Source organism: Podarcis bocagei (assembly GCF_964188305.1).
Source record: "Podarcis bocagei genome assembly, chromosome: 10".
Lineage (NCBI taxonomy): Eukaryota > Metazoa > Chordata > Lepidosauria > Squamata > Lacertidae > Podarcis > Podarcis bocagei.
Genome location: NC_138135.1, coordinates 4862987 through 4882171, shown reverse-complemented (window position 1 = coordinate 4882171; position 19185 = coordinate 4862987). Strand labels below are relative to the sequence as shown.

General features: G+C 46.8%; 1 protein-coding gene across 4 annotated transcripts; it reads left to right on the top strand.

Annotated features, from left to right (window-relative positions):
• Nucleotides 1–1801: 1801 nt before the first annotated feature.
• On the top strand, nucleotides 1802–12576 carry LOC308595598 (uncharacterized protein). 4 transcript variants are annotated; one of them, XM_081210027.1, is made up of 4 exons: nucleotides 1802–2178; nucleotides 3731–3771; nucleotides 4981–5153; nucleotides 7964–12576. In XM_081210027.1, the coding sequence occupies exon 4, from the start codon at nucleotides 8753–8755 to the stop codon at nucleotides 10817–10819; it is 2067 nt and encodes a 688-aa protein (XP_081066153.1). In that variant the 5' UTR covers nucleotides 1802–2178; nucleotides 3731–3771; nucleotides 4981–5153; nucleotides 7964–8752; the 3' UTR covers nucleotides 10820–12576. The 4 variants fall into 4 exon arrangements, with proteins under 4 accessions (XP_081066153.1, XP_081066152.1, XP_081066154.1 ...); XM_081210026.1 differs by lacking the exon at nucleotides 1802–2178 and having other exon boundaries at nucleotides 3348–3771; XM_081210028.1 differs by lacking the exon at nucleotides 1802–2178 and having other exon boundaries at nucleotides 3348–3771; nucleotides 4981–5158.
• The last annotated feature ends 6609 nt before the right edge of the window (nucleotides 12577–19185 follow it).

The window sequence follows — 19185 nt, the reverse complement described above, 5'->3', positions numbered from 1 at the left end:
AGATGTGTCAGGGCAACACCCAAGTACAATATTAGGCAAACATGTCTCAAGTACCCACCACCCAAAAGGACAACAGAACTTCCTTTAATGTCTGCAGCCTGGTGAGATTTGGCTGGTGATGAGATTTGGCTTCCCTTGGCTAACAGTGAGCCCAGCAATTGTCACCTCTGGGCATTTCCTGGGGTAGGAGGTGTGTCTACACATCTTCACCCTTGGGGAGGTGGTGCTGGTTTCTGTGTGTTGCCATTGTGCCGTGCTCTTGGAGTCACAGGACTCTGTTTTGCATTCCAGAGACATTCCAGACTGTTGGAAGTCTCACGGAAGACAGGAGACGGATGTGATGTTACTGTTTCCTGTTCCTATGTTTTTCCGTTGCTCTCTGCTTTCACAGAGAGAGCATGTATATTTCTTTTCTTTCTGCGTAGTTAGAAATAAAACTCTTTAGCAATGTAGCTAATAAACTTCTCGTCCTTCCCTGCGTGCTGGATACTCTGCTGAATCGGGAGTGTGCTTGGAGCCTCATCAAAGGCTCGGGTCATTAATCATCATCGGAGGAGCTCGGTCGAACCCAAGTCCAACAGGTGGCAGGAAAAAAGAGTCCTTTTTCCAAGGGCAAAATAGCTTTGGAATGGAGGAAACTGGCAAAGGAGTTGATTTTATATGATTTTTTTAAAGCTAGGTATCTTCCCTGAGCTGTCAAGCCAAAAGGATACATTCAGGCATAATATTTGTAACATTTAACAACTTTAAGGATGTGCCCCACCCCGCCTTGTAATTTCTGTAACAAATACTTTCCTGAGATTTTTTCTTTTGGGGTGTGTGTCACAGTTCAGCTTCATTCAGAAGAAAACATTGCTAAAGGAGGGGAAATATAAAATGCACATTGAAAACAGCATAATCAGCAAGAGAATAAAATATGATCATAATCCTAGAACACAGACTATATCTTGCTTTTCACCACTTCTGGGTCTTAAAGCAGCTTCCCCCTCTTTCCTCACAGCCTCAGCCCCTCTTGGCCGAGATAGAGACAATAAAATACTTAGACATACACAGTGCTGGGAGCCGGTTATTGCGGAGGGGGGGGGGTTCTCCCGCCCCTCTCTCACACACAGGGGGCCCTCCCGCCCCAGCTCCCCTGGCTGAGCTGGAAACACGAGTCTCAATGCAAAGCACACAAAAAGAAAGCTCTTTCCCCAAAAAGTGCAATTTAACTGCTAGCAAAACACACAGAGCGCCCCCCTTTTCCCTGAGACACACACAAAGCTGACAGCCCACGGCTCCCTCCATTTCAAGGAATGGGAGTCCCGCACAGCCCTCAGGGCACCTCAGCATCCCATAGATTGCTTTCCTCCGGTGGGGAGGGGAACTATTTTGCTTGCTGAGGGCAGGAGTCACAATCCTGTCACATTGCGGGCTGTCAGGCTTTTAGGTAAGGGGGTGAGGCTTGGGTGGGCCAGTCCTGTTCACAGTGAATTCTCAGTCCTTTGGGGTTCATCGCTCCACCACAACCCCAGTTTCCCACACCTTTTAACTACCCTCCTCCCCAAAGCACCACAACAGTATTCACACATCCCCCTAGCTGCAAGGCTTCCCTGCGCTTCGCCTTGGAAAGTATCAGGATTCAATCCACCATCCCGATGGATTTCTGTCTTGACTGCGCCTCCCCCCCTTGCTGGATTTAACAGCAGCAATACCTAAAACACGGGGGGATCTAAGCTCATGGCGTGGGGTGGGGGAGGGAAGGATTTTGCAATATAAACATTGGGGGGGACACACCACTTTGCAGTAGGATTGCCGGGATCAGCCCAGCCCCCATTCTCCTGATTCTCAGGAGGAAGAGGGGAGGGGGAACACCTTCCTCTGCTCCCCGCCCCCCAAATTCCACCCCTTCCGGCACATCCTTCCCAGACCCCGCCTCCGCAAAGCCCAAATCCCCTCCCCAATATGTTGCTCCTCTTCCTCGCCATCCGGCTCCTGCTTCGGGAAAGTGTGGGGGGGGTGAGCCCCCCTCCCAACCTGCCTGCTTCTCCCGCAAGTGGAGCTTCTGCGCCGGATTGCTGCTCTGCGCCGTAGCTCTAGGGGGGCGCGCTTTCGGAAAGGGGAGGAGGGGCGGCAGGGGAGGACACCCCCCGTGGATGTTGCAGGAAAGGAAAGGAGAATCGGGAGCGAGGACAAGAGGTAAAGGGGTCGCGGGGGGAAGGGGAGAGAAGGATCCAGAGACCCCCTTGAGCTCCCCAAAGCACCTTTCGTGGATCTGGATCCCTGCACGCGTACAGCGAAGGAGGTTTTCCTTGGGCCCTTAGGAAGCCCACCCAGGGGATCCCAACGAAGCCCCCTCGCCCCATTTCCCCGCGCAGGCATCCCTGGGGCGCTGTGGGTTTCGCACGGAGAAAGGTGGGCCATGAAAGGGTTAACGGGCGTGAGGGACGCCTGGATAGAGACCCCCCTGTCCTCCCCTGCTCGTCTTGGGGGGGCCCCTCCGGATGGAGAGATGGGGGGCGAAGGGCGACGGGTGAGCCACGCCAAGGGGGGCCTTTGGGTTCAGGGGAGACTCTGGGACAGAGGGAGGGAGTCGAGGAAGTGGGGAGGGGGAGCATCCCTGGGGCAGGGAAGGGCAGAATTGGGGGGGGGAGAGATAGGAAACCAGTCTTTGGGGAGACTTATCCATAGTGGCTCCCGTGGGGAATCTCCGGAGGGGCCGCCTTGGCTTCTCCCTCCCACCCAGGAATCGGCCACCCCTTCAAGGCTACCAGAGAGGGATCCCTGGAAAGTGGGGGGTCGTGTCCCCCCACCCCTTCCTTCCTGCAACCTCTATCCTCTTTACACCCCATAAGCCCCTGCCCTGTCCAGACTGTTGCAGGAATCTATGTATAGGTTGGGGGTGGTTGCCTCTCCAGCAGATATCATGCCAGGGACGCGGACTTAGAAAAAATATTGGGGGGGGGGGCCGGGAAAGCTCATGAATAATAAATAAGCTCATGAATATGCAAATAAAGTGGCTCCGGCCCTAAATAGGGCAAGCCACGCCCCCCCAGCCAGCCGATTGGCTGGCTGGGAGGTGTGGCCAGTCAGGATTCCCCTGTTCTCGCGGGATTTCCGGCAGTGCCTCCGATTAGGGCGCGCGGCTGGCTGGCTGGCGAAGGAGCAGGTGAGGAGGAGGCGGGGGACGGCGGCGGCGCTCTGCTGAAAGGGCGCCTGCCCGAGATTATTGGGGGGGCTGAGCCCCCCCAAAAAATTTTTTGAGGGGGCTCGAGCCCCCTCAAGCCCCATGGAGTCGGCGCCTATGTATCATGCACATGCAGCCCACTACCGAAATCAGCACAATCACTTTTGTGACTTTTGTGATTTCTTCCCACAAAGCACTTGATCACAGTTTCTTCCTATCTATTCAAAGGGCCTTTGCTGCACGATACCAAATGTAAGAAGTCACTGATAAATGTCTCTATGTACTGGCTCGCTGGGGAAACTTCAGAAATTCATATATGCATGTGAGCTCAGCTCCTCAGCAGCCCCTCTGCCTGAGTGATAATCCCTGGCATCCTGATACCTGAGTGCTGGACAGGTAGCCATTCCAGAAATAACCAACCCAGATGAAGACAAAAGGGTGTGATGAACTTGGCTGAGAAACAGGTCAGGGAGGACAATGGGTGGCCAGCCGGGGGTGGGGCAAAGGCCAAAGAATGGAGGCCGACCCCTTTGTCCAAGCCTCTTTTGGTTTTCTTCCTTGCAGGATCAGGATCCTCAGGAGCGTGTCCTGGCGGCCGGATTAAGGTAAGTTCTGGCCTGATTGGAAGGGGCATGGCCCCTCCGCCAGGCTAGGCTGCAATTTTGTGGCTTTTCTTTCTGGGCGGGCACCCAGATAGGCTGGGGGGGAAACCTTTTTGTTTTGCGGTGGCGGGGGGGGGCATAGCCATCCACCACCCTCTAGCTGTAGGCCGCATGCCGGCCATTTCCCTTCTTGGGGGGGGGGGGATAAGTCAGGCCACATGGCGGTCATGTTTGTTTGCACTTCCTCCCCCCCTTGTTCCACTCTGGCTACTGATGCACTTCTGCTCCTAGAAGGGAAATGTAAATATCTCTTTTCTTTCACCTGATAGATGTTTGGTGGAGGGCAAGGGGAACCATGGGGCAGGGTCCAGGATGCTCAGATTACAGCCACCAGACCTCCCCTTTCATAATGTATTTTGGGGACTGTAACATTGGGATTAGCAGCTAATAAAATTTTGGGTTCTCTTTTGTACGGGGCTTCCATCTTGTTCCACCTGGTGGCAGGTGGGAGTCCTGTCGCGACCGTCTTCAATAAATACCAAGCCTACTGGCTGCTGTTCTGCTCTGGTATTCCTGGCTGGTGTCCTTGTTTTTTCTCCAGGGGGGCCCCTCAGATTTCTCCATTAGCAAGACACACCTTCCTTCCTGCAAGCTTCACCCGCTTCCCACCCCATAAGCCCCTGCCCTGTCCAGATAATAATAATAATAATAATAATAATAATAATAATAATAATAATAATTATTATTATTATTATTATTATTATTATTATTATTATTATTATTATTATTATTAATATCTCACCATTACCCGGGCAAAGCCGGGCTCATGATAAATTAATTAAAATGCATTCTAAAAGCAATTCATTCTAATATAAAATCAAAATCAAATTAATGGCAGATACAGCAATTCTGCCCGGTCCAACCATTGTTCCCCCTGGAGAGGAGAGGAAATCCCGAGAGGAAGAGAGGAGGGGGGAGGCCTTCTCAGAAGCGGCTCTTTGTTTCCGCAATCCCACCCAGGAAGCAGCCAGAAACCTTTTCCTCTCTCTCAGGCTTCCATCTTTAAGCGTCTCTTCTCTGCATGGTTCATTGAGGATGCAGAAGATGTACACCTGTTGTCAGGAACAGGGGTGCCGAGTCCATGGAATGGCTCTCAGGACTGATATAGAAGTTGCATCTCAAAGGCATTTTTGTTCCTCTAACTTTTTGTAGGCAGTGTCAGACTGACAGACAAGCTGAGATACAATCCATCAAAATTCAATGACAGCGGCTGCGTGAATCTTCCCAGTCAAAGGACTCATTTTCATGATAGACAGCCCCCGTGGCTGGAGCCTCAACACCCAGGGTGTGCCTATACAGGCCAAAGACTGCCAGCATTAGCACAGGTGAGGTGTGTGACACCCCCCCCCCCCAATCGACAGGCTGTGTGTAAATGAGAGTTTGTGGGTGGGATTATCGTTTACGGCAACTCTGTTGTTCCCACAAGGGAGCACCTAGGGGTCAGAACACTCCTCTCCCAAGACCACTTTCTGAACAAGGCCCAGGAGGAAGGAGGGGAACCACTGCAGAGCAGGGCCCCCAGCTCCCCTAGAGGGTCCAGAAGGATACCATGGTCGACGGTCTCCAAAGCCGCTTAGAGATCCAGCAGAACCAGGAAACAGTTTTCCCCTCGGATTCTAGCACATCGGAGATCATCATCCAGTGCAACCAGTGCTGTTTTAGTCCCATGATGAGGCCTGAATCCCAATTGGAAGGATAATGGTGGAAGAAGCTTTCCTGCTGTTGCAGGAACCCCCCTCCCCAGTCATTCAGTTTGTACTTACACGACACACACAACATACACGACGCTTTTCTTATAAATTTATAGTAAATCAACTGTACATCAGATTTACCGTATTTCCCCCTCCATAACACGCAGATTTTTTCTCCTAAAAAGTAAGGGGAACTGTCCATGCGTGTTATTGAGCAAATGTGTGGTCCCTGGAGCCGACTGGCCCGAGTGCATCACACATTTTCTTCGAGGGTCATCTTCGTTGCGGTCAGCAGAAGCCAGGGAAGTGCTTGCTAGGAGGTTTGGCCACTCTGCAGCGCGACTGTGTGTTTGCTAGTGCGTGTGCTTTGTGAGTGTGTGGTTGCCTGTGTTTGTTCGCTAGCGTGGGTGCTTGGAGGGAGTGAGAGAGTGACGGACTGCTGCATCTTCACCTGCAATTTGCCTTTTAAAAAATTGGAAGCAGCGGGGCAGTAAAAACCACCTCCGAAAGCCCCATTTTCCCCTTCTAAGGCTGCAGCTCGGCTTTGGGTCACCCCAAATTCAACATCAGATCACATAGCATATCCATGGCTACAGCCTGCACCAAAAAAATCACGCACCCACTGTTGCCTGGGGCTGCAATGGTACAAAAACGTGGTTACAATGCATGGATCCACATGGATTCTCAGGATTTTTGCATTGGGCTACCCCAAACTCACCGTCAAATCACATGTCTGTGGCCACAGCATGAAGCACAAAAATGATACATCCACTGTTTCATTCAGATATTTTTTTCTTGTTTTCCTCCTCTAAAAACTAGGTGCGTGTTATGGTCAGGTGCGTGTTATCGAGCGAAAAATACGGTACACCGGTCCACTTTTATTTTGCTCCATGAAGAAAGGACTATCAAAGGGGATAGGTTTAATACAGGGCAGCCATAATCCCTTCACCATCCCAGCACATCCACAGGAGCCCTGCCCAGTTGTTATGCCAACTCTGATGGTCCCAGACAGAAGACCATAAAGGTAACAAAGAACTTGCATATAGGAGTGGAGTCATGCAGTCGGGGGAAGGCAGACTTCCTTAATTTTCCCCTTCCCCGCTTTCAGCCAAATTTCCAACTTTGGTTTCAAATAGAGGTTCAATCTTACTCACGGGTTTTTTTCAGTCCGGAATTTACAGGAAGGAATCGGCGCTCTCCGCAAATGGCGACGCGGCTTCACTCTGCGGGCTGGGTAGTGATTCTCAGCACCGCGCTCCCCCGATGTCGTTCCGGAGCCTTTAAAAAGGCTCTTTCTGCGGTAAAGGGGGGGCGCTCCTGGTGCCCACCGAATCTCCTCGTTCACAGGCTTCCGCGCCTGTGATTTTAGGGGTCCCCCGCTTGCCGTAGCGGGTCAGACCCGAACTCGCAGAGCAGTCCTCCTCTGGAGCTCGGAAAGAGGACCGCCATTAGCGCTGGCGCCGACCGGAAGTCCACCTGGAAAGTACTCATGGGGAGGGGGAAAGGAGGAACCAGCCAGGTGACAGGACACTCAGGTTACCACCACAACTCCTCCCTCAACCCCTCCTTTTTGTGATGTATCAGTGATGTAGTTGTGATTTAGTTTTAGGGGTGTAGTTTGAGGAATTAGTAACTAATAAAAGTTGGGGTCTTCTTTTGTACGGGGCTTCCATCTTGTTTCACCGGGTGGCAGGTGGGAGTCCTGTCGTGACAGTTTTCAGTAACGACCAAGCCTACTGGCTGCTGTTTTGCTCTGGTATTCCTGGCTGCTGTCCTTGTTTTTTGTCCAAGGGAGCCCTCAGATTTCTCCATTAAAACTGGTCCTGCACCCCCAAAAGCTCCAGGCACAGGACTTTCATTAGCATTGAAGGGGCCATCGGATACTTGGTGATCTTTTCTTCAAAAGACAAATATTCTGAATAATTTTTAATTGATGTATAATATAAACAGCACTTATGTTTTTCATATTCCACATTGGAGAGATTTTGATACACAGGTCTGAGTTCATCGCTCCCCCCGAAACTGCTGTGTTAGCAGTACTGCCAGCCTGGACAGTGTGTTTAGGGGTCCTGGGCTGCCTAGACAACAAGACCCCCTTCTCAGCCTGGCTTATATGGTCCCAAGGAAAGCAGAGCAGTACGTTAGGCACCAGCTTGGCTGCAGGAGTTGAATGAAGACGATGTGCAGGACACCATCCAACTGTCTTAGAGAGTCCACTCTGGATTTGTGTAATTTCTCCTCCATAGCCTTTTCTTCTCCTGAAGATAACTCACGAGGAAGCAAAGGAGTGCACCAAAGTATTACGAGCAGAGTTTTCCTTCTCGAGGAGCTCCCTTCCCAGGTTGATGAGCCCCATCTGCCCTTCACTTTCCTCTGCAGAATGGGCAGAATCTGCCTTCTTGACTGTGGGATTCACTGTTGTTCTCATCCTCTCCATCCACCAGGGCCTTTCTTCACCTGCAGCAGAATTCCCCAACCCACCAAGAATTTGAGACCCATCAGATATCCTCACCTGGTTTAGCCGGTCGGTTGAAGCTGTTCCTGGGATTGTGGCCGTATTGCATCCTGAAAGCTTCTGGAAGCCACAGGTGAGAGCTGAGTGCAGGGTGGGGACCAATGGTGGATAAATTACCCCAGAAGGTGCATGACATTTCCCCCACCAAAGGTACTACCGCTCCCCTAACACCCCATGACATCGTATGATTATGATCTTTAAGACAGAACAGGAATAAATTCATGTCCCCTTCAAGCCATTAATGAATCAATACTACATTTTCAAGATACTACACATTCCACTAAGTACAGTTTATCTATTTGCCTTGAATATCCTGCTTTTCAGTGTCGTTTCAGGATAGTCCTGCATCAGAAGACAGGCACAAGATCAGACAGCACATCGTTCTTTAAAAAATCAAGCTGCTTTATTAACGTTGATTGAAGATTTTGAAAGTTGCTCATAAATTACTATCATTTGACATTGCAACTTCACTTGGGAACATGGGTAGGAGGTGAGGGAATGTAGGAGACGTTGAAATAGGAGAAGGTGCAAATGGAGCTTGATGTGTTCTCTTTCACTTTGTTCTCTTCCTTGAAACCAAAATAGGATTCCCTTTCCTCCCACTATGAAGAAGGAGATGGAGAAGACAGTCAGAACTCCAGGGGATGGGGCACAATTCCCCCCCCCCCAATTAGGGATAGAAATTTAAATGTGTGAAATGCGGAATATGAATCATTGAATGAGCACACATAGTTCACATCAACGACCTCCAGCAGGGGAGAAACCGTTTAAAGGTATGGAGTGTGGGAAACGTTTCACTGATATTGGAAAACTTAGAACAAATCAGCGGACTCACATGGGCAGGAAAGGACTGCAATGCAGGGAGTGTGGGAAGAACTTCAGTCAACATGGACACTTAAGATTACATATACGGACTCCCACAAGGGAAAAAACTTTTAAATGTCTGGATTGTGGAAAGAGCTTCTATCGGAGTGATAAACTTAGGAGACATCAACGGATTCACACGGGGGAGAAACCATTTAAATGCATGCAGTGCGGAAAGAGCTTCTATCGGAGTGATAAACTTAGAACACATCAACAGACTCACACAGGGGAGAAACCATATTATTGTATGGAGTGCGGAAAGAGTTTTACTGATAATGGAACCCTTAGAACACATCAATGGACTCACACAGGGGAGAAACCAAATAAATGTCTGGAGTGCGGAAAGAGCTTTTCTGATAATGAACACCTTAGAAGACATCAACGGACTCATACAGGGGAGAAACCATATAAATGTATAGAGTGCAGAAAGAGCTTCAGTCAGAATGGAGTCCTTAAATTACACCAGCGGATTCACACAGGGGAGAAAGCATATAAATGTATGGAGTGTGAGAAGAGTTTTAGTATTAGTGGAAGCCTTAGAAGACATCAACGGACTCACACAGGAGAGAAACCATTTAAATGCCTGGAGTGCGGAAAGAGCTTTTCTGATAATGAACACCTTAGAAGACATCAACGGACTCACACAGGAGAGAAACCATTTAAATGCCTGGAGTGCGGAAAGAGCTTTTCTGATAATGAACACCTTAGAAGACATCAACGGACTCACACAGGAGAGAAACCATTTAAATGCCTGGAGTGCGGAAAGAGCTTTTCTGATAATGAACACCTTAGAAGACATCAACGGACTCACACAGGGGAGAAACCATTTAAATGCCTGGAGTGCGGAAAGAGCTTCAGTCAGAATGGAGACCTTAAATTACACCAGCGGATTCACACAGGGGAGAAACCATATAAATGTATAGAGTGCGGAAAGAGCTTTACTGATAATGGACACCTTAGAAGACATCAACGGACTCACACAGGAGAGAAACCATTTAAATGCCTGGAGTGCGGAAAGAGCTTCAGTCAGAATGGAGACCTTAAATTACACCAGCGGATTCACACAGGGGAGAAACCATATAAATGTATAGAGTGCAGAAAGAGCTTTACTGATAATGGACACCTTAGAAGACATCAACGGACTCATACAGGAGAGAAACCATTTAAATGCCTGGAGTGCGGAAAGAGCTTTTCTAATAATGAAAACTTTAGAAGACATCAACGGACTCACACAGGAGAGAAACCATTTAAATGCCTGGAGTGCGGAAAGAGCTTCAGTCAGAATGGAGACCTTAAATTACACCAGCAGATTCACACAGGGGAGAAACCATATAAATGTCTGGAGTGTGAGAAGAGTTTTAGTATTAGTGGAAGCCTTAGAAGACATCAACGGACTCACACAGGGGAGAAACCATTTAAATGCTTGGAGTGCGGAAAGAGCTTCAGTCAGAATGGAGACCTTAAATTACACCAGCGGATTCACACAGGGGAGAAACCATATAAATGCCTGGAGTGCGGAAAGAGCTTTAGTGAGAATGGAAAACTTAGAACACATCAACGGACTCACACAGGGGAGAAACCATTTAAATGTATGGAGTGCGGAAAGACCTTCTGTCAGAGTGGACACCTCAATATACATCTACAGACTCACACAGGGGAGAAACCATATAAATGTATAGAGTGCGGAAAGAGCTTTACTGATAATGGACACCTTAGAAGTCATCAACGGACTCACACAGGGGAGAAACCATATAAATGTATGGAGTGCGGAAAGAGCTTTAGTTTGAATGCAACCCTTAGAAGACATCAACGGACTCACACAGGGGAGAAACCTTATAATTGCATTGAGTGTGGAAAGAGCTTCAGTCAGAATGGAAATCTTAGAAAACATCAGCAGACACACAGGGGAGAAACTGTTTAAATGTATGGCCTGTGGAAGGAGCTTCAGTCAGACTGGAACCCTTGATTTATGTCAACAAACTCACACAAAACACAAACCTTATAAATATCAGGAAAGTAGATAGAGGTTCAGTCCTAGTGCAAGATCTACATCAACAGACTCATAGACAGGAAGAACTTTAGGAGTTGAAACCATACAAACAATCAACAAACTCAAAGAGGAGAAGCAGTTTAAATGAAAAGATTGCAAAAGTGCTTTATTTACATACACTTCAGGTTACAGACTCTGCTAACCCAGAAATAGTACCTTGAGTTATGTACTTTGCTTCAGCATGAGAACAGAAATGGTGCTCCAGTGGCGTGGCGGCCACAGGTGGCCCCATTAGCTAAAGTGGTGCTTCAGGTTAAGAACGGACCTCTGGAACAAATTAAGTACTTAACCCGAGATACCACTGTATGGTTGTAAACCAAGGTTCCACTGTATACCCCCAAAGGCTATAAAAACTCCTAGGTCTGGCCAATAAACTCAGGAGCCAGGAGGAGATAAGAGTCCGACGATTTTATCACAGGCCGTCAGTATTGGAAATGGGAAAGGACCTTTCAACTTTTTAAAGAAAATTATGGGATGAGAGACTGCTCAACAGCCCAGCTTGCCAGGGTACAAGTCCCCTGTGGGTCCATGCGGTCAGTAAATGAAGGAAATTCCAGCCAAGCAATTTGGAGCAAAGAGCAGTCAGTAGACTGAGATCCTTTATTGTTGTGCAACAGGTTCAAACAGCAGTGAGGGAACTCTGACCCTGGGGCAACACTGACTTTTTACACTTTCCCACCAAATCCCAGGATAGAGTTCGCACAGCATCATCAATGCATCATTGCTACATCACTAAAACGTCAGAAAGGGGAGGATTACACAAGATTAGCATAGACAGATATGTCAGGGCAACACCCAAGTACAATATTAGGCAAACCTGTCTCAAGTACCCACCATCCAAAAGGACAACAGAACTTCCTTTAATGTCTGCAGCCTGGTGAGATTTGGCTGGTGATGAGATTTGGCTTCCCTTGGCTAACAGTGAGCCCAGCAATTGTCACCTCTGGGCATTTCCTGGGGTAGGAGGTGTGTCTACACATCTTCACCCTTGGGGAGGTGGTGCTGGTTTCTGTGTGTTGCCAGTGTGCCGTGCTCTTGGAGTCACAGGACTCTGTTTTGCAATCCAGAGACATTCCAGACTGTTGGAAGTCTCACGGAAGACAGGAGACGGATGTGATGTTACTGTTTCCTGTTCCTTTGTTTTTCCGTTGCTCTCTGCGTTCACAGAGAGAGCATGTATATTTCTTTTCTGTCTGCGTAGTTAGAAATAAAACTCTTTAGCAATGTAGCTAATAAACTTCTCGTCCTTCCCTGCGTGCTGGATACTCAGCTGAATGGGGAGTGTGCTTGGAGCCTCATCAAAGGCTCGGGTGTGTGTCACAGTTCAGCTTCATTCAGAAGAAAACATTGCTAAAGGAGGGGAAATATAAAATGCACATTGAAAACAGCATAATCAGCAAGAGAATAAAACATTATCATAATCCTAGAACACAGACTATATCTTGCTTTTCACCATTTCTGGGTCTTAAAGCAGCTTCCGGGTTCCTCTCGCCTCAGAATTTAACTCCCTGTGTCCTCTTATATGTCACTCTCCTCCTTCTATAGCACAAAATTGTCACATTTAAGAAATGTAGCAAATGGTATATGCAGAAGATAAAGATAAACTCACAGTCTCATTCTTAAATGCCATGCAGCCTTAATAATAATAATAATAATAATAATAATAATAATAATAATAATAATAATAATATTTATACCTGGCCCATCTGGCTGGGTTTCCCCAGCCACTCTGGGCGGCTCCCAATCGAGTGTTAAAAACAGTGAAGCATTAAATATTAAAAACCTCCTTAAACAGGGCTGCCTTCAGATGTCTTTTAAAGATAGGATAGCTGCTTATTTCCTTCACATCTGAAGGGAGGGCATTCCACAGGGCGGGCGTCACCACCGAGAAGGCCCTTTGCCTGGTCCCCTGTAACCTCACTTCTCGCAATGAGGGAACCGCCAGAAGGCCCTCAGCGCCACAATGGATACAGGGCCGAGGCCGTTAAGGCTTTAAAGGTAAGCACCAACACTTTGAATTGTTCTCGGAAACGTACTGGGAGCTGTTACGGTAAAATCTGGGTGCGAGGCTGCTCTGTCACCCAGCTCGTCAGACTAAGTCCGCGGGTCCCTGTGGAGGAAAATGAGCTCAGCCGGAGACAGGAGCAAGCTGCAGAAGATCCAAGTTTATTGCGCAACAGGTTCAAGGCGAGATTGAACCGCGAGAAAGGGGTGACATGAACTTTTAAAACTTCCCTCCATGTCCCAGAATACAGTGCAAAATACATCCCAGTTACATCATGAATACATTAAGAAGAGGTTGGGTTACACAGGATTAACATATGGAGGAGGGAGGGGGAATATGCAGAGCTGGAGATATGCGCAGATAAGCACATCCTGAGTACCGTTGATGAGAAGACAATGGTCCATGTATGCATAGTCTGCCACCTGGCATTGCCCGGAGGAAAGGCTTGGCAGAGTGATTTGACAGGATTAGGGTCTTCCTGAGAGTACGTGACACCTCGCTTAAGGGATCATGGAGGGCAGGGGAGGTGTCATGGAGTCTTGGAGAGACTGAGCCGATTGACACCAAAAGCAAGAAAATCGGAGTTGTGGTTGATTTTATATGAATTTTAAGGATTTTAGTCCATTTTATATTGATAATTGAGGTCGGAAACAAAATGGATACATTGTAGCAAGATTTGACACTTTTATGAGTTCATAAGTTTCGGTTCCATTGTTCTCCCAGTGGGGAGCCGTCAGCAGCTTGTCAAGAGGTTAAATGAGGCGTGCAGGAGTTCGCTGAGCTAGCTCTGCAAGGCGAATGCAAGGTTCTGATTGGGTAGAATGCACCCATTGAAAGAATAGGGAATACAGCTTCATACAGTCGACCCATAGTAAAGATAGAGTGGGGAGGGAAGGCATAAGGTTTTGGGCTTATTTCGCCCGTAATAGCGGAAAAGGGGAAAGGCACTTTATTTATGGGGCTTGGGGTAGAGTGCGGTGCTTGTGCAACGGTGTGGGGGCTGAGGGGTCCACGTGGGGCTGGGTGCCCTTGAGGTCATCGCCTCAGACCCTCTGGTGACTGGCGGAAGGGTGAAGAAAGGCATGCCCCCCTTCCATATCAGAGCCAATGCAGATCTCTCAGGAACGGTGTTATGTGGTCCGGGCAACCACTCCCAGTGACCAGTCTAGCTGCCACATTCTGGATTAATTGCAGTTTCCGGGTCACCTTCAAAGGTAGCCCCACATAGAGCGCATTGCAGTAGTCCAAGTGGGAGATAATTAGAGCATGCACCACTCTGGCGAGACAGTCCGTGGTCAGGGAGGGTCTCAGCCTGTGTACTAGATGGAGCTGGTAGACAGCCGCCCTGGACACAGAATTAACCTGTGCTTTCATGGACAGCTGTGAGTCCAGAATGACTCCCAGGCTGCGCACCTGGTCCTTCAGGGGCACAGTTACCCCATTCAGGACCAGGGAGTCCACACCTGCCGCCTCCTCTCCCCGAAGAACAGTACTTCTGTTTTGTGTCAGAATTCAACCTCAATCTGTTAGCCGCCATCCATCCTCCAACCGCCTCCAGGCACTCACACAGGACCTTCACCGCCTTCATAGGTTCTGATTTGAAAGAGAGGTAGAGCTGGGTATCATCCACATACTGATGAACACTCAGCCCAAACCCCCTGATGATCTCTCCCAGCAGCTTCATATTGATATTAAAAAGCATGGGGGAGAGGACGGAATCCTGAGGCACCCCACAAGTGAGAGCCCAGGGGTCTGAACACTCATCCCCCAACACCACTTTCTGAACACGGCCCAGGAAGAAGGAGCGAAACCATTGTATAACAGTGCCCCCAGCTCCCAGCCCCTATGGACGGTCCAGAAGGCTCTGTGGTTTAACCCACAGCTCCACCCACATCCCTATACTCTGCCAGATAGGAGGACTTCTGGGTTGGTGCCTCTGGGCAATGGCGGATTTCCTCTGACTGGGAGGAATCTGCTCTGTGGAAATTTGGGTCTGGCCGCTACGGCGAAAGCGGAGACCCGTGAAAATCACAGGGGGGAGAAGCCTGTGAACATGGGATTTGGTGGGCACCTTCTGCGCCTCCCCTACTCGCGGGGAAACCTGGTTTCGGGGATCCGGAGCGACGTGGGGTGAGTGGCACGGTGCTTCGAATCGTCTGCTTCTTCCACGGAGTGAAGCCGCATTGCTGTTGCCGGAGAGCACTGACTTTTTCCTGTGGACAATTTGGACTCCAAAGTAATTACATGTCAGTAGAGCTGATACGGGAGAATTGGATTTTAAACGTTTAATTTGGCATCGAAACGGGGAGGTTCAAAACAGGAAGTCCGCCTTCCCTATTTGTAAATAGACTGAGGCATGGAGTCTCTAAGCTGAAGTCTTGGAAAGCCTTTTGTAAAAGATTAAATCTCCTTCGGCAAAGAGTATAAAAACCCCCTTGGAGGCAGGAGAAGATGGGGAAGTTGTGGACTAAGTATGCCTGCAGAAGAGAGTAAAGAGAGGTAAAGTACTGCCGCTCTGACCCTGGAAACGGGCTGCTAGTGGGACTGACATTTTGGAATGTCCATTGACAGCACTTAGAACGTTCCTTGACAGCTAGCAAAATAAGAGAGAGATATTGTTTCCACTGTCTCCGGCTGCTTCTAAAAAGGAGTAAAAAAGTAACTGAAAACTGAAACTAACTTTGGATTGCACTTAAAGGTGATATCGTTGATTATTATAAATAGAAACTGTTTCCCCCTAGTGGAAGTTTCTGAAATTGGTCACTTTTTTTAAAAAAAGATATTTATTAAAGGTTTAATAGTTACAGAAAAAAGAAGAAAGAAACAATAAAAAATTCACAATACATCAAAAATAAACAAAAAACAGTACAGCAAAACAACAAGAAAAGCACAAACATTTAAAAACACATCGAATATCCCTATATATCTACCTTTCATTTACTTGTATCATTGACCTCCTCACACCTCCCTTTTTTGTATTCTTGTTCAATTAGCTATTTCAGCAAATCCTTTCCATCTTTCTTAATTTTTGTTCTATAATTTATCTTAACACAATCTAACCTTAAATTTCCACTATGACCCATTAACAATCTATTTTCACTCAGTTCTTTATAACATTTCTGCTAAAGCCATATAACTTCATTCCAGCATCCTTCTAACATTCATTAATTTTACAATATCTCTGTAAATAAATTTTAATTTTTTTCCAATCTTCTTCCACCAACTCTTCTCCCTGGTCTCAGATTCTGCCAGTCATTTCCGCCAACTCCATGTAGTCCATCAGCTTCATCTGCCATTCTTCCCGGGTGGGTAGATCTTGTGTCTTCCAGTTCTTTGCAATAAGTATTCTTGCTGCTGTTGTGGCATACATAAAAAAAGTTCTGTCCCTCTTTGACACCAATTGGCCGACCATGCCCAGAAGAAAGGCCTCTGGTTTCTTCAGGAAGGTATATTTAAAAGGAAAAGTACATTTAAGTACCTTTTTCATTTCATTATAGATCATTTCCCAGAAAGCCTTAATCCTTGGGCATGTCCACCAAAGGTGAAAGAATGTACCTTCAGTCTCATTACATTTCCAGCATTTATTATCAGGCAAATGGTAGATTTTTGCAAGCTTGACTGGTGTCATGTACCACCTGTAAATCATTTTCATAATATTCTCTCCTAAGGCATTACATGCCGTAAACTTCATACCTGTGGTCCATAACTGTTCCCAGTCAGCCATCATAATATTATGTCCAACATCTTGTGCCCATTTAATCATAGCAGATTTCACCATTTCATCCTGAGTATTCCATTTCAACAGCAAGTTATACATTCTTGACAGATTCTTAATTTTGGGATCTAGCAATTCTGTTTCCAATTTTGATTTTTCCACCTGGAAGCCTAGTTTTTTATCCAAATTATATCCCTCCATTATTTGATAATAGTGGAGCCAGTCTCGCACTCTGTTTTTTTAATTTTTCAAAACTCTGCAGTTTTAATCTGCCTCCCTCTTGTTCCAGAATTTCCCAATACTTCGGCCATTTGGCCTCCATATTGAGTTTTTTCTGAGCCTTTGCTTCCATTGGTGACAGACAGAAATTGGTCACTTTTTAAGAGCTGGGCTAGGGGACTTTCCAGCTTCAAGATAAGAACTGTGTGACTCAGGGACTGACCTTGGATTCTTTAAGTGTTATGGCAAACGGAAAGGAAAGAACAGATGAAATGTCAACAGAAGAGGCCTTAGTGGTCGCATTATTGAAAATAAATGATTCGCTGGAAGAGCTTCATAAGAAAAAAGATTTGATGAATGAAAGGCTGGTGAAAGTAAATGCTGCAAATATCAAAATTGATTTAATGGCAGAAAGTTTAAATAATCTGGGACAAAATGTGAATATCAACACAGAAGTCACCCAGAAACTGACACAGGAACCTACTTTAACACGGCAAACTGCGGATGAAGTCAGGGAAACCTTTGCTGCTGAAGGTAAAACAACACAATTGGAGTGTGAGAGAGCTCCACACATTCAAAAGCAACTTGACGAATATAAGCTGGTTCCACCAGAACTGGGGAAGGAAAGTTTGACAGAGCTTCAGGAGGAGACAGGATCAACATTGGCTGAGAAAGAGAGATTTTTGGGGGTCAGTAGGGCCGCCAAAAATGTGAATTTACTTAAGGGTAACTGTGAAGGACATTGGATTGAAGAGAAGGGGGATTGGGAAATATGGATAAATTTGAAGTTGTTATGGTCGGGCCGAGCTGATGTGGTGGGGATGAGGGTTGCTGTGTTGCTGGGGATGTTGCTTTTGTTTCAAACATTGCAAGCTTTGGATGGGAGGGATTGTTTCGGGAGGTGGCAGAGGGATGTTCCTGGATTGGTTTGGCAGGGCAGGAAGCCTCAAGTAAAACTTAAGATATTGACGGATGTTAAAGAAGGAGGTGGACCTGTCCTGTCAGACACCTAAACTTTGTTGTGAATCATCTGCTTTTTGCTGGTTGAGAGAATGGCTGTCTCTTAAAAGAATCGAAGTGTGGGATAATGGCAGATGAAGTTGATGGACTAGATTGAATGGGCGGAAAAGACTGGCAAGATCCGAGACCAGGGAGAAGAGTCGGTGGAAGAAGACTGGGAAAAGTTTAAAGACTATTTATAGAAATATTGTAAAATTAATGAATGTTAGAAGAATGTTGGAATGAAATTATATGGCTTTAGTAGAAATGTTATAAGGAATTAAGTATAAATAGATTAATAGAGCATTAGAGGAAAATAAGGTTAAAAGATGTTAAGATAATTATAGGATAGAAAACAGGAGAAGATGGTAAGGAATTGCTGAAATAATCAATAGAAGTGGAACACAAAAAGGGAGGTGTGAGGAGGCTGTGGAAATATGGGAAAGAAAGATAAGATATTGGAAGTTTTTTCTTTTTTCTTCCTTCCCCCCTTTTTTTCTTTTATCTTTTGATGTGCTTTTAAATTGTTTCTGTTTTGTTTTGTTAATTTTTATGTAGTGTTTGTGTATTATAATTTATTGTGTATTGTTTTTTCTTTGTTTTCTCCTTTGTAAGTGTTTAAATTGTTGTAAAAACAATAAATATTTTTTTTAAAATATATATATATATACCCAGCCAGATAGGCGGGGTATTATTATTATTATTATTACCCACTCCCAGACATCACCTGCAAGGTCCCCCATCGCTCCTTTGCAAACCTTCTCATTCTGTTTGGCCCAAGGGTTGAATCGCCCAGGGCTTGTGCAAAACTAGACAAGGAAGGGGGTTGTTGTTGTTTAGTCGTTTAGTCGTGTCCGCCTCTTCGTGACCCCCTGGACCAGAGCATGCCAGGCACTTCTGTCTTCCACTGCCTCCCGCAGTTTAGTCAAACTCATGCTGGTAGCTTCGAGAACACTGTCCCACCATCTCGTCCTCTGTCTCCCCCTTCTCCTTGTGCCCTCCATCTTTCCCAACATCAGGGTCTTTTCCAGGGAGTCTTCTCTTCTCATGAGGTGGCCAAAGTCTTGGAGCCTCAGCTTCAGGACCTGTCCTTCCAGTGAGCACTCAGGGCTGATTTCCTTCATAATGGATCGGTTTGATCTTCTTGCAGTCCATGGGACTCTCAAGAGTCTCCTCCAGCACCAGAATTCAAAAGCATCCATTCTTCCGGGATCAGCCCAGCTTCCCATAATTAATTGTTGTTGTTGTTATTGTTGTTGTTGCAGATTGGCTGTTGTTAAGGAGTTGCTGCACGCTTCC